Raw genomic sequence first — 12,674 nt, 5'->3', positions numbered from 1 at the left:
GCAGGCAGGATGAGTGGGTACGATCGAGCATTGAGTATTTTCTCACCCGATGGACATATCTTCCAAGTTGAATACGCCGCTGAGGCAGTTAAAAGAGGTACGTGTGCCGTGGGGATCAAGGGCCGCGATTGTGTGGTATTAGGTTGTGAAAGAAGATCTACATTGAAATTGCAAGACCCCAGGATTACGCCGTCCAAGATCTCCACAATTGACTCGCATGTGGTGCTGTCGTTCTCGGGATTGAACGCAGATTCAAGAATTTTAATTGAAAAGGCCCGTGTAGAGGCCCAAAGTCACCGTTTGACCCTTGAGGACCCCGTTACAGTCGAATACCTGACCCGTTACGTTGCCGGAGTACAACAAAGGTATACCCAATCGGGTGGTGTGCGGCCGTTTGGTGTAGCCACGCTAATCGCAGGTTTTGACCCTCAGGATGACACTCCAAGACTTTACCAAACGGAACCCAGTGGAATATACTCGGCTTGGACCGCACAGACTATCGGTAGAAACTCCAAGACCGTTCGTGAGTTCCTTGAAAAGAATTACAACCGTGATGAACCTCCAGCAACTGCCGAAGAGTGCGTGAAACTGACGGTGCGGTCACTACTAGAAGTCGTCCAAACAGGAGCCAAGAACATCGAGATCACACTTGTCAAACCAGGTGCCCAGATCGTCACTTTGACCGCAGAAGAGATCGGCAAGTACGTCGAGGACATCGAACGTGAGAAACAGCTCCAGCAGGAAGAGCACGATAAGCGTAAGAAGCCCACCAACGATTAGACAACCACTAGAATCACCATTAAGTAGATTGAAAATTACATCTATTACTATTTCTCTTACTATTAGATATTTTTTCATTTTTTTACCCGGCGACGAGATCTGGAAAACTCATCGAAAGCGACCGTTATTTGCCTAGACATCGCCAGTTGAAGATCTAGCACAGTTGTTGAACAAGGTGTTTCTGGCAGCTGTGCGCGTTGAACCAGTATGGAATCAACTCTGGGCATTCGAAGTAATGAGAATGGCGAACTGGGGATTGGAAATGCGGCAACACAGTTGCAGGACATAAAGGAGGAAGAAGACGTCGAGTTAAGGCGATTACACAGTGGTGTGAACGATAGTAGCAGTATTGGAGAGTCACAGATGAGCGGTACGAAACCCGTAGACGAAAAGATGGAGTATGGAGTTAGTGTGGCTACGAGTGCAGCCAGTAGCGATGATGAGGAGAAGCAGGTTGTTGGAAGTAGGAGTAGAGACGATCTCTCGCTTTTGCCACCTTTGCCCAATACATTCGAGAAAGTTATCGAGGATGAAGCAGGCCATCAGGGTCCACTGCAGGATCCTGAGACTCACAAGTCCGATGAGCACTTCGATTTGTCGAAGGCCTTAGAAATTCCTGTGTCGTATGCGAACAATGCAGAGAGTACTACCATTGAAAATGGTGGGAGTGACTCTTCGTTGCCCTTGACACCAAAGATAACGAGTCCCAAATTGTCGTTGAAGAAGAAGTTTTCAAATGCGACTCCTGTGGCGTTCCCAACGCCAAGAGAAGGTTCACCGGGTGAGATATATGAGCCTAGAGCCCATAGCATTAGAAGCAAGAGTAATTCAAACGCTACGGCGTTCCAACATATTCTTCCGGCTTTGAATTTGGCTATCGAAGCTTCCGCAAGCGATCATCACCACCACCATCACTATCACCACTATCAAGTACGGCGGTCACAGGATAGAAGATCGATAAGAAAGTTCAGTTTTGGTGATAGCAGTAGTGATAATTCGAGTAATTCGTTGACAGATGCTGAGTTGTTGTACAGGATGCCACCACCAAGTTTAAACCGAACTTCGAACTCGAGGTCGAGATCGAATTCAGGCGTGACAACGTCGTTTGACGCATTGACGAACCCAACTACCGCTATGAATACACCGACTGCGTCGCTATTGGAAGGAGAACCTGGCTCTAAAAAAGTACCACTGCTTAGGAGAGCATCTAGTGCTATTTTAAGGAAGGCTTCAATTCGAGGCAAGAATGATATCCTTCGTAGTAGCAGTGCTTCTACGACCCCGGTTTTGCAGAACAAACCCTTCTTCGAAACCCAAAGGACACCGCCCAATGCTAACAGGTATGCCAGTTCCATGATATATGGCGACAATAATTCGGATGACGACCTTCAGTATGTGACACAGATTGAAGATACTTCTCGGCCTTGTTCGAGGAATCCGTCAATACGGTCTAGGGTAAGGAGAGGTTTTTCGAGGATAATGAGCAGCAGTGGATCCGTATGTAGAGTGGCATCGTCGGCCAGCTTACGGGATTCTAGCGCAACAGACGATGTTCGCACGCCAGTTAGTAGTGAAAAACCGAGGTACGAAAATGAAGACTTAGATGATTCTTCGAGGCGTTCTTCACCACTCGAGAGCAGGAAACTGGAGAATATATCTTCGGGGACTCCCATATCCGCTTCAACGTTCTTGAGTCCCGTAAATTCGAAAGCGGTACATCTGGCGGATCAAAGAGCAGGCATGGCTATAAGTAATGTGGATTATCATAAAGAATCGACAGGCGAAAACGGAAATTTAGTGGGCAACAGTAATGGAGGGAAAAAGGAAACAGGTTCATCCCAAACGACCAGCGAGGGAGCTAAGGTGGCTAAGAATAGTGATGATGACATCGGCGATGATGTTACGGTTGACTTGGATAAGCTTACACAATCAATACCTGTGATCACAGTGACTGATAATGTGAGCTCCAAGCATATTATGGATATTAAAGTGCAATCGAACATATCGTTGGATGAGGTTTATCGGGGCAAAAACTACAAGAATTATAGAAAGTACATCGGAGGTACGCGTGATAGAGATGATGATTCCAAGAAGCCAGAGATGATGACATTGCGTGAATACGTAGAGGTTTTGGTCAAACAGCAACAAATCGAAGATGAAAGGTTAGCTGTCTTGGAGAAGAATTTCAAAGATTCTGGCTGGTGTTCAAAAGAAGACCTAATGAACTTGAAGCAAAAAAGGATCATCATCAGCAAGAAATGGGCAGAAAGAATTTCATTCTACCAAAATAAGTTGGACCTCTGAAAAGAATACGGATCTATCCAAATTGCTAAAGTACAATATTTATGATGCTTAATGAATTTATAGGGAATAAATAATCAAATTAATAACTTCTGGCTTTTTTCACTCCCTCACTTGTTAGTTACCCCCGTAACGATGACGACGATGCTGATGCTGATGATGAAGAATTACGTTTTTTTATACTTTCCAACAACTCTCGAGACCTCTTATCATTCAATCTCTCCAACTGTGCCTTCCAGTACCGATTTTCTTCGAGCAAGACATCTACTCTTCTGTTCAAATCACCTATCTTTGAGTTCAACTCCCGTAATTCATTAAGTTTCTCCTGTTCCCTTTGCTTCTTACGCACTCGAAACCTCGCAGAGGCCTCTGTACTCTTCCTCTTCTTAATCATCTCATCTAAAATACCTTTGCCTTCTTTGGCAACTTTGACATCAAGGTTCATGTCCAAACTCTGTATCAGACTCAATTGCCCCTTATTGATGGCCTCAATAATTTCTTTCCCATTACTACTGCTGACCAGTAGCAGTGACAGTAATCTCGAGCCCAGCTCGGAATTCTTTGAAATTAGTGATTGCAAGTCCTGAGAAACGTTCACAACGTTATCAGTATCACCCACGATCTTTCCTTCCTTGTCATCCTCAGCCATCACTACGGGCGAGCAGTCTTACTACACTCTCAGTGCTCTTAAGACCTTCACTTCGTCAAATTCGTCAAATAACGACTTTACAGTTATTAACTACTAATCAGCTTACAGGAACCGCTCAACGGCCGCTCTGGGAGCTTCCGATCAGGTTAATCGGTCATCAAGCTACTAGTAGAGCTCCATCACAATGCTTCTAGGCTTTCTAGTTTGCCAAGCCCTTGAGATGAAGTGTGGTGGTCGTGGTGGTGGCTGCCGAGAAAGGTCTTCACGTGATGCTTAGATTTTATTAAGTTTTAGGCTGGAAGGTCATTAACAACCGACTGAAACCTTATTAGTAGCTGTAATATGCTTGATTCATTATGTACTAATGCGCACGAGATTACAAAAGGTTTGCCTGTCCCGATGATTGCATGAGCGGCCGATTTTACGCGGGGAACCATCTCTGGAACAGCTCATCAACATTTGAACCGTGTTTGGCATCGTATGGATTCTTGTAGCTAGCTGTTTGTACGTTTAAGTGCTTTTGTCGTTTGTTTTGGGCGTTCAGCTCAAGTGTCAGTGTTTTTGAATGTGGCGCGCACTTAAAAGCTGCACAAAGCGAGGTGGAATTGAAGCGCAGCCGAATGTGATATAAATTCGCTTAGTTTGCCATAAAACCCTTCAGCAATCGGGACTCTCGCAAACAACCATCACGAAATATTGTTGGTAATTGTTAGATCTTTGCACTTAACTCATACTTGTTATGGCTCAAACTCTCGTAATGAAAAAACTCAGTTCACCTTGTTCAGTCTTAACTTAAGTTTTAGTATTGTGCGTTATGTGCTGCCATCCTAATGAGGATTTTAGCCTTATTTGGGTCCTCGAGAATGATTCCTCTGTTGATAAAATATTTATCTGTCTCGAGACCACAAAGCTCTAGTAATTTATAAATCACTTCCAGAGGCTTCATTGTGTTCTAGATCTACGTTTTCCCATCATCAATTTAAAAATTTCCTACAAACGAGCCAGAAGGAGCGAATATTCGTATTTCGAGTGCCTAAGCATGCCAGACACTTTCCTCATCAATCGTCACTTCTCATAATCTTTCCTTGTCATCTACAATCTATTCAAGAGTAGTTTCTAAGAGTAAAATTTATGTTTCTCCCAAATCTTGTGTCCAATTTTCTGGATTACCCTAGATCTGCCAATAGATACAGTGGAGTCCCCAGATTCTAAAGCATTTGTGTCACAAGTCCAAACCAAACGTATATAAACCCATCGAAGCTCCCCATTTCTGGATCTCTTCTTCTTCTTCTCATTTTGATTTTTTTATAAATTTTTTGTATTTTTATTATTTTATTACTATTTTATTACTATTTTATTACTATTCTGTATTATTTTATTACTTGATAGTATCAAAGAAAGCTTGTTCATTCAACCAGGACAACTTTCTCAAATTAATTTCATTTGTTTTATCAATAAAGAGCTATTTATAACGCTAAATCAAACTTTAATTTAACAGCAAAACAATGTCTGACCAAATTGACCTTTCCATTTACCAACCTAACCTGAACAACAAATATACTGGGGACCCTTGGTCTATTTTCAATGCTGCTGCGCAAAGGAGAAAAGAGAGGGAAGTCAACTTAAAGCAGGAAACTCTCTCACAGCCAGAAAGTGACGAGGAAAGAAGGCGGGTACTAGAACAGGTTAAAGTGGACGTTATGCTGTTCACTGCAGAATACCAAAAGAAAAACCAGCTTGATTGGGTTGATTTGGAAGCACAAATTAATGACGAAGAATATTATTGTCCAGAAGCCGAAGCAGACTATGACGACGGCAAATCAACAGAGTCTGATACGGCTGTCGAAACTGATGCCGAAAGGGAAACGGCATTTCAAGCTGAATGTGTGGTGTCAGCGGAGGTGGAATATTCTGACGCTGAAATAACACAGGATGAAGGCTCGAGTGCTGACGGTGTGGACCAATATGACGAAGAATATCGTGATACAAGTAGTATCTACGATGATATTAACGAGGATGTCGCTAGCAACAACAACAACGTGGTAAAAGAAGATGATGAGGAATGTCTAGATTATATCACTGACACTTTCGAGATCAAAAGAATCAATAAAAGACTCGAAGATGCCATTGAATATTATAACAGGAAAGATGTTGAACGCAAGGGTTTCGGAGACAGAAGTTTCATAGAGAAAGCATTTAAAGAGTTCGAAGCTGGAGAGCTGAGCGAAGACAAGTTGCATTCTCTCGAGAAGACCGTTGCATTTTACAACAGGCCCTCATCAGCAGATCGTCTTCACTTTGCAAACATCAGATTGAGACGTTCTGCTAGAAAGATAGGATTCGGGGAAACCAGGATTAAGACTTACAACGTCGGTGAAGTCGTAACCAAGGAGGAGCATCCGGTAAAACCAAAACATGGAGCTCCTGGTAAATCAATTTTAAAGAACACAAATGTGAAGAAATTTCAAACGCCAAAGGGCGATTACAATCTTGTCGGCACAGATTTACTTGCGAATGCCATTGCAAGGCTGTTCAATTTGTCCGACATGCCATTGAAGTTTTTTGACAAAGATGATCCCATAAGCTCCCTAACATGGGCGGCTCATGGTATTGCAAATGCTTTTGGATTGAAAGAGCTATGCATGGAGAATGTGATGAATGGAAAGATAGAGGCCAGGAAAAAGGCCATAAAGCAGCGTGATGAGTGCATAAAAAAGCTGCAGACCGAAAAGAGTTCACTGGTAGGTGAAGTGAGTGAGTTGAAAGAGAAACTAGAAAAGGTGACCACTGAGATGAATCTTAAGACCCGTGAAAGCAGAGAATACCTAGACCTAGCAAACAATAGGACAAGGGAGTTGAAACGGACCGTGGGAAACATGGAAGAACTTAAGATTGACCTCATTGAGGCCACATCAAAGGCGGAAACCCTGGCAGTTGAGAATAATGATTTGAGGAAGAATACCAAAGAGCTAAGGGCTAACTTGGTTGAACAGAAAGAGACCAGTAAGTCACTGAATGCTCATATTAGGATTTTGGAGAAAAAATTGGTACATGAGCAAAAACGATTAAGCGATAGTTGGAGTAAAATACAATCGTTGGAGCAGTATACGAAGGAAAGCTTGAAGTTGCAGTCTGGGCTTCAGGCGATTGATAAATCGAATGAAAAGCTCGTCGATGAAAACAAAAAGCTTCGTACACTGAACGACCGATTGTCTGTTAAGGTGAAAGATGTGGAAGTATCTCTCAGTAAAATTGGAAGAAGCCTAGAGACCTCACAATGTAACGAGTCAAAACTGCAAGAAGCAAATCAAAGTTTAGCCAAAGAGCGAGAAGAAAATCATGAAAAGATTGAAAGGTTGGAGGAAACCAACCATGCTTATAGAGCGGAGTTTGCCTTGCAGTTTAGACAGTTAGAGGCCAAGTATGCAGAAGCCGTGAAGGAGTGCAAGATCAGAGATAAAGAGATCCGCAAGGCTGAGCGACAATTGGAAAAAAGGGCCCAGGCTCTGAGAGATACTGGCTGGAAGATGGCTAAAAAGCGCGATGATAATACTGTCCATGTTTATAGTGAGAACATGGCCGATGACGGAAATTGTGTCGATAGACGACGACGGAATGCGGACTCAGACGTACAGGTCAGTGGAGGACATGGGCATAAAGTGTTAAGATCACTGAGCAATAAAATGCATGTGCACATGTCCTCAACTGACTATAAGTTGGGCCGTTATTGATATCAACACAATCTTCGCCCATCTTTCTATGTGGTAATCATCCCACTTTTTATCCATCTTCACTCTGCAATACAAACTTTCGTTCAATTGATTTTTTGCCTCATTCTTCAAATTATGGTTTATTGGTCTTTTTATCATTATTTTCAACTGGCTACTGCTTGATACCCAGTTTCTCATTCAACTCTTCTCTTATTTCCGGTCTGAAATTTATCTCTCCATTCATCACATTTTTTCAATTCCCGTCAAAAAGCCTCAATATAAACTTATTAGTTGGCCCTTGATCGTTTTATTGATGTTGTTTGGCAATTTCTCATTTTTGTGTTCTGAAATCATCACCTTTCCCCAGATTGAGCTCCTTTTCCTCGTTGTTGTTGTGCTTCTAGTCACCATTTTTGTCCCGTCGTTGTGTCTTGTTTTTTGTCACTGGTGATCTTTTTGTTATTTTGGTATTCTGCATTTGTTATTCTGCATTCAGCATTTTTGTACTATGTCAATTCCCTTTTATACATTTAACTTGAAATACGAATATATGAGAAGTTTTGGTACTCTTTGGTACTCTTTGGACATAAAAACTAAAAATCTAATACAGCATATGCCGGTAGCAGAATAGATTAATTTGCTTTTGATTATTCGAAATTTGTTGGTATCAGCGGTCGAGTTTGTGGCGCACTTGGAACGGCGCTACCACAAGTACATATGAAGGAAGACATTGGTATGGGCTCATGTGAGGCAATAACTACATACCTGTCGTCAACATAGTGCTCATATTCTCGAAAGATTATATTTCATCTTCAGGAGCGTATACTAATAAACAGTTGAATTACGCCAAATCCTTTCCATTGGATCGAACCCTATAACCTACGGTATCAAGCAAGATGGATTTTGAAAACGCCCTCAAGACTGCTCTAGATTGATGTACTCAGACCATCCAATGAATGTGGCACAGCAGGGCTTCTTTAGCTTTCGTGTTTATCACGCGCTTGTCTTATACACTTGAGAAGGCAGGTAAATATTTCTCTCACATGTAATAAAATAGCTTCTATGGCCAAGTTGGTAAGGCGCCACACTAGTAATGTGGAGATCATCAGTTCGACTCTGGTTGGAAGCATTTATTTTTTACTCTACGCATGTAAATGGTGTTGGTTAATTGTCAATAACGCTAAGCCCATCGGCAATTGTCAGTCGCCATCATCAGAGTAACATTCTCGAAAGGTGACCCAACTGTTGATCGATCATAAGACTTCGGCAGGTGAACTTGCTACAACGCAAAGTAGTGCTCTAGCCTTATATGATATATGACTAGGTTTGATGTTACCGTTTCGTCAATTTATTAGTAGATTGAAACGCAAGAATGGTGCTTTATTCAAAAGACTACTATTGCTGGGAACCTGTTTAATGGCGATTTACCTGATCTTCTCGACTAGCACTTTTTCAACCTCTTATTCAGTACTTTCTGATGATGACATTTTGGAGATTGGTGCTAGAAAGGCCATGAGGGTATCTGCCTTCCATTGGATTGAGAAACGCCAAAAGAAGGTCATTGGCCAGGTGTCTGAAAAGAGAGGGAAATTTTTTAGGTTTCCGTTCCTAGCTTCGAATCGAAGTGAGGATGCTGAGACAGAATTATTACTCAACTGGAAAAGCTCTCCCATAGCTGAGAAATGCCGTTATATGATTGACGCTACTTATGCATTGAATCGTGCTTGGACGAATGAACATATACTCAAATTTTATGGTGAGGACGAGGTCGATAATGTACTGATATCGTTGATGGCCGAGAGGCAGCGGATGTTTGACTACTGCTTTCTCTCCGGCAATTTGAGTTTAGAGGACGTCTTTAAAGTTGAAAGTTTGATAGGTCTCAAACATGAGATCAAGAGCTCTCCAAACGATTTCTTGAGGAGAATGTTCCCATTTTTGAAAAAACTGGATGACCAAGGAGATCAGTTCCTATGGCCTCAAATTACCAACCTAAGAAGTGGATCCGTCCAAGCTCTACCCGATTTGCCTAAAAACTTCAATCAAAATTTTTTCTCTAATTGGCAAAGGATGGCCAGTGGTAGCGGGATTGTCATCACTTTAAATGAAGGAAGTAAAAATCTGCTGTACAAACAGCTCAAAGTGTTCGATCACAGTGATAATACTCTGCCAATACAAATCATCACGACTGGGAATGATTTTTCTGATGGGTTTATTGAAGAACTGAAGGCAAAAGTCGCAGCGTCCAAGCAGAATGTCTATTTGGTAGATTGCTCTCCTATTTTGGACTCCGAATTTGCGAAAGAGCATATAGGGGATATTATTAACAAATGGATAGCAGTGATATTCACCACATTCGAGGAATCTATTCTTTTAGATGTTGACGCTGTTCCATTTGTTCCAATGGATGATTTCCTGACAGAAAAGAGTTACAAGGCAAGTGGTATTCTCATGTACAAGGATAGAAGTATGCCCAACGAACACACGTTTCAATACTGTATCGATATGCTGCGCGAGGTGGAACCATCATATCAAGAGAGACATCTGATAAACAGCCGAATAAAATATCATTCTGGTACGAAGGATTTCGAGCAATCCGAAGAAGCTGATGTTTATAAACGATTTTCTCATGACCTGCTTCTACACCACGTTGAAAGTGGATTAGTGGTTATTAACAAACCCAAAAAACTAGGTGGGTTACTCCTTTCTTTCCTGCTTCAGCTGGATGCAAAGATGAAAAGATGCGTCTACGGCGACAAAGAAATCTTCTGGTTAGGTCAGTTGTATGCTGGTCAGGATTACTCGATTTATCCAACTGATGGAGGAGTTGCCGGTCCCTTGATAGTTGAAAACAATGATTCAATCTCTGTTTATCAAATTTGTGCAACTCAAATTGCGCACATTGATGAGTCGCATAACTTACTTTGGACAAACGGTGGATTAAAAACTTGCAAATTCGATAATGGAGCTGAAGCCGATTTCGAAAGGAATCCCGCATATTTCGAACAGAGGTACCAAGAACTGGAATCTTTAAAAAGCATCTACGGTTCACCTTTGAACATAGAGGGAACTATCATACCCAATGTCAACGAGAAACCATGGCTTCAAATAAACGAGTGCGAAAGCTACATGTATTGTGCTTCGGCGTATAAGGACAACAATAACGCGAGCCCCGAAGTTGGTGAGTTGTCTGTTTTTGATGAATCAACTTCGAATAGAATAAAATCGATTGTGTCAATATGGAATCAATCATGAAAAGGCTGGGTTGTCCTCGAATTACTTCCGATTCAACATATAGAAGGAGATCACGACGGTTCCAATCTTTTAAGATCACGCTATCACGGAATTGGTCATAAGTTGGCAGCAATCATCTTGGGAAAACCAACCATCATGCTCGATAAAGAATTACTTTCTGACTGAGCTGATTTCCGCACAGTATCAAACGCATAGCATTAATAATCATAAACACTTGGGTCTTGGCTCGTTAATTTCCACAACTTACGTATTTCCGACGAAATATAATGGATTGGACTCTACTCTTGTCTCCTAAAAAGACAGCAATAGAATCAAGCCTTTTCTATAAGGACGCTAGAAACTGATTGTAATTTCTCGACTTAAAATCATATTCAGTTTTCGCTTCCCAGCTCGGTGAATATTTCTTTCCTTCATCATATCTTAAAAAGGTCGGGAGATGTATTTGAAAAGCCTATAAATTCGTAAACCAATCATCGTTACGGCGATGATTCGAAATTGTTGCATTATACCTTAAGAGATATCTGGGGCCGACTCCAAAACGCGCTTTAAGATTTCTCTGCGAGTTTGTTGGGACTGTTTAGCTGGAACGCCCGATTTAATGTCTTGAGATACAAGTTCATCAGCCTCAATGGAACGTTCTATATACTCGATCAAAAATCCCAAATTGACTTTGGAGATTGGCACTCCAACTATACCGTGCTCATCGCCAATAACATAGTCACCTGAGTCGATAGTTTTTGTACTACCATCAGGATGAAGGATCTCTAAAGGGACTTCGATAGCGACTGCTTTAACTGCTGCCTTTGGAGCACACGCACCCAGACCATAGCTGAAAACAGGATGTTCGAGGTTTCTGTGCTCATCAACGTCTCTGATCCGGCCAAAAATTACTGAGCCAACCACTCCCTGATACTGCGCTCTGGTAGACATTAATCCACCATAACAGGCCTGTGTTATCTTGACGTATGGAGCAAATTCGCATTGCAGGGACTTTGTCATGGCAATCACCAGAAAACTGCCCTCTGGTACTCCATCAATGTAGTTTATTGCTGGCCTCGGGTCACTTGCGGGAGCAAATAACACTGTATAAGCCCTTCCGACCACAGATCCCTTCGATTTGCCGGACCATTGAGTCAAATTGGCAAAGTATCCCCCATCTTCGATATTATAGCAGTTAAGTAAACCATCAGCAACATCACAGGTTGTGAATGGAGACAACTTGTCGATATAGGAGGTCATTCAAGAGAACAATTGGAAAGCTTCATTTATCATGTATATGCGTGATCCATTAATTGTCCGGGGATTTAGTCTTTTATAGTGAAAGGCTTTCATAAAGATTTCAGAGGGATTAGTGGATCTCTTCAAAGAGGCGATGAACCAGATCAGGGCTATACAAAGAATCAATGACACAGAGTTGAGTAGTGGTATTCTTTCACCCAATCTGTCCTGGCATAATGAGTACAAAGATCGAGCGTACATATTCATCGGAGGACTCAACGTTGAGCTCACTGAGGCCGATATACTGACCATATTCTCTCAGTACGGAATTCCGGTAGATGTATTCCTAGTGAGAGATCGAGAGACTGGTGATTCGAAGGGTTTCGGGTATTTGAAGTACGAAGACCAGCGATCTGCTGTCCTTGCCATCGATAACTTGAACGGCTCAAAAATAGCAGGAAGAATAATAAAGGTCGATCATGCCTGGTACACTCCTAGAGACGATATGATTGAGTACCAAGAAGCTGTTCAGCGAGAGCTAAGCAAGGATAGGATTGACATTCCGAAGGAGCTCCGAATTATGGATAGACGCCAAGAAGTAGAAGAAGTCGAACTTGAAGATCCAATGGCAAGTTACGAGACATGTCCTGGCAATTAATTCCAAGTGTTAAATGCAACAACGAATTGCAGCACTACTGTATACTATGTAGCTTTCGTCTTTAGTCAACAAGACACACTATACACAATTTATGACCAAAAAG

The 12,674-nt window shown here is 41.9% G+C and overlaps 7 protein-coding genes and 1 non-coding gene across 8 annotated transcripts; 6 read left to right on the top strand and 2 right to left on the bottom strand.

Moving 5' to 3' along the window:
* Positions 1-9: 9 nt before the first annotated feature.
* Positions 10-780, top strand: PRE6 (proteasome core particle subunit alpha 4; the record flags this gene model as incomplete). The annotated part of the gene is made up of 1 exon (XM_003683352.1): positions 10-780. One exon carries the CDS (start codon positions 10-12, stop codon positions 778-780), a length of 771 nt encoding a protein of 256 aa, XP_003683400.1.
* A 207-nt stretch (positions 781-987) lies between these two features.
* On the top strand, positions 988-3,084 carry TDEL0H03290 (uncharacterized protein; the record flags this gene model as incomplete). The annotated part of the gene is made up of 1 exon (XM_003683351.1): positions 988-3,084. The coding sequence occupies one exon, from the start codon at positions 988-990 to the stop codon at positions 3,082-3,084; it is 2,097 nt and encodes a 698-aa protein (XP_003683399.1).
* Positions 3,085-3,202: 118 nt separating this feature from the next.
* MET28 (Met28p) lies at positions 3,203-3,730 on the bottom strand (the record flags this gene model as incomplete). Its single annotated transcript, XM_003683350.1, has 1 exon — positions 3,203-3,730. The coding sequence occupies one exon, from the start codon at positions 3,728-3,730 to the stop codon at positions 3,203-3,205; it is 528 nt and encodes a 175-aa protein (XP_003683398.1).
* Positions 3,731-5,235: 1,505 nt separating this feature from the next.
* Positions 5,236-7,461, top strand: TDEL0H03270 (uncharacterized protein; the record flags this gene model as incomplete). The annotated part of the gene is made up of 1 exon (XM_003683349.1): positions 5,236-7,461. One exon carries the CDS (start codon positions 5,236-5,238, stop codon positions 7,459-7,461), a length of 2,226 nt encoding a protein of 741 aa, XP_003683397.1.
* A 1,035-nt stretch (positions 7,462-8,496) lies between these two features.
* TDEL0Htrna6T lies at positions 8,497-8,569 on the top strand. The gene has a single exon. It is a non-coding gene; the product is annotated as a tRNA-Thr (tRNA).
* A 200-nt stretch (positions 8,570-8,769) lies between these two features.
* Positions 8,770-10,695, top strand: MNN1 (alpha-1,3-mannosyltransferase MNN1; the record flags this gene model as incomplete). The annotated part of the gene is made up of 1 exon (XM_003683348.1): positions 8,770-10,695. One exon carries the CDS (start codon positions 8,770-8,772, stop codon positions 10,693-10,695), a length of 1,926 nt encoding a protein of 641 aa, XP_003683396.1.
* A 510-nt stretch (positions 10,696-11,205) lies between these two features.
* TDEL0H03250 (bifunctional 4-hydroxy-4-methyl-2-oxoglutarate aldolase/oxaloacetate decarboxylase) lies at positions 11,206-11,934 on the bottom strand (the record flags this gene model as incomplete). Its single annotated transcript, XM_003683347.1, has 1 exon — positions 11,206-11,934. The coding sequence occupies one exon, from the start codon at positions 11,932-11,934 to the stop codon at positions 11,206-11,208; it is 729 nt and encodes a 242-aa protein (XP_003683395.1).
* Positions 11,935-12,067: 133 nt separating this feature from the next.
* On the top strand, positions 12,068-12,571 carry IST3 (U2 snRNP complex subunit IST3; the record flags this gene model as incomplete). Its single annotated transcript, XM_003683346.1, has 1 exon — positions 12,068-12,571. The coding sequence occupies one exon, from the start codon at positions 12,068-12,070 to the stop codon at positions 12,569-12,571; it is 504 nt and encodes a 167-aa protein (XP_003683394.1).
* Positions 12,572-12,674: the final 103 nt, after the last annotated feature.

This window comes from Torulaspora delbrueckii, chromosome 8 (genome assembly GCF_000243375.1).
Source record: "Torulaspora delbrueckii CBS 1146 chromosome 8, complete genome".
In the NCBI taxonomy this organism is placed as follows: Eukaryota; Fungi; Ascomycota; class Saccharomycetes; order Saccharomycetales; family Saccharomycetaceae; genus Torulaspora; species Torulaspora delbrueckii.
This window is presented reverse-complemented; position numbering and strand designations above follow the sequence as displayed.